The 1,692-nt window shown below is 44.3% G+C and overlaps 1 protein-coding gene across 1 annotated transcript in view; it reads right to left on the reverse strand.

Annotated features, from left to right (window-relative positions):
* Window positions 1–1,591, reverse strand: part of LOC118432152 — a 24,474-nt gene extending 22,883 nt beyond the window's left edge. The window contains exon 1 of the mRNA XM_035843681.1: window positions 114–1,591. Coding sequence (XP_035699574.1) covers window positions 114–1,449 — 1,336 coding nt within the window. The 5' untranslated portion in view covers window positions 1,450–1,591. The remainder of the gene's footprint in view (window positions 1–113) is intronic.
* Window positions 1,592–1,692: the final 101 nt, after the last annotated feature.

Here is a 1,692-nt window from a genome sequence, read left to right on the forward strand (position 1 = left end):
CTGAGTTGTTTTCATCGTAGACGTAGGCTGGGTAGTTTTCATCGTAGACGTAGACCGTGTAGTTTTTATCGTAGACGCAGACTGTGTAGTTTTTATCGTAGACTTAGGCTTTGTAGTTTTCATCGTGGACGTAGGCTGTGTAGTTTTCAATGTAGACGTAGACTGTGTAGTTCCTAGCGTAGACGTAGGCTGTGTAGTTTTCAACGTTGAAGGAGCTTGTGTAGTTTTTAAGGTAGATAGAGACTGCGTTGTTTTGACTGTAGATTGTTGTTGTGTCGTTTTGACTGTAGATGACAGCTGGGTCGTTTCAATCGTCGATCGAGAGTGTGTAGTTCTCACCGTAGACGCAGGCTGTGTGGTTTTTAACGTAGTTAAAGACGGTGTCGTTTTCACAGTAGATTTAGGCTGTGTAGATGTTACAGTAGATGACGGCTGTGTCGTTTCGATCGTCGATTGAAAAGGTGTCGTTCTTACCGTAGACACAGGCTGTGTTGTTTTCCGCGTAGAGGTAGGCTGTGTAGTTACAATCGTAGACGTTGGCTGTGTGGTTTTGACCGTAGAAGTAGATTGTGCAGTTTTCACCGTAGATTTAGGCTGTGTAGTTTTCACGGTAGATGGCGGTTGTGTCGTTTTGACAGTAGACGACAGCTGGGTCGTTTCGACTGACGATGAATAGGGTGTCGTTCTCACCGTAGACACAAGCTGTGTAGTTTTCAACGTAGATAAAGACTCTGTTGTGTTTTCCGTAGATGTAGGCTTCGTAGTTTTCATCGTAGACGTAGGCTGTGTGGTTTCGACTGTAGAAGTAGACTCCGTTGTTTTCACGGTAGATTCGGGTTGTGTAGTTTTCTCCGTAGACGGAGGAATTGATGTTTTTACCGAAGATAAAAATTGTGTTGTGTCCAATGTGGTTGTAGATTGTGTGGTCCTAGCAGTAGATGAATACTTCGTAGTTTCCACTGTAGAGGGAGACTGCGTAGAAACAATCGTAGATGGCGCCTGTGTAGTTTTCGCCGTGGATAAAGATTGTGTCGTTTCTATCGTTGTTGTAGGATGTGTTGTTTTCAACGTAGATGGAGACTGTGTAGTCGTAGTCTGAATAGTTGTCTCCGTTGACGCATGCGGTGTAGTTTTCTCCGTAGATTTCCGCTGTGTAGTTTTCAACGTAGATTGAGACTGGGTAGTTTCCACCGTAGATGGTGGCTGTGTTGTGGGCTGAAACGTTTTAACTGTAGTTTTAACTGTTGACGGCGCCCGTGTTGTTTTCTCTGTAGATGACAGCAGAGTAGTCTTCAATGTGGTTGGCAACTGTGTGCTTTTTACCGTAGTCACGGGCCGTGTTGTTTCAACTGTAGATGCCACCTCTGTAGTTCTTACCGTGGACGTAGGTTGCGTTGTTGTTGAAATAGTTGAAGGCTGTGTACTCCTAATCGTCGAGGGTGTAGTCATCACTGTAGACGGCACCTGTGTAGTTTTAAAAGTAGAATACAGTGGCGTACTTACAACGGTAGATTGTGTCGTCTCAATAGTGGTTCTAGGCGTTGTACTCGTAAATGATGACGGTGCATTTGTAGTTTTTGCTGTCGATGTTGGTTCTTTAGTTATCACGCCAGTTGGTGGCTGAGTAGTTGTTAATGTGTTTGACACCAGTGTAGTTTTCATCGCAGATGTAGGTTGTGTAGTTCAATGAGA

Source organism: Branchiostoma floridae, chromosome 15 (genome assembly GCF_000003815.2).
Source record: "Branchiostoma floridae strain S238N-H82 chromosome 15, Bfl_VNyyK, whole genome shotgun sequence".
NCBI classification, from domain to species: domain Eukaryota; kingdom Metazoa; phylum Chordata; class Leptocardii; order Amphioxiformes; family Branchiostomatidae; genus Branchiostoma; species Branchiostoma floridae.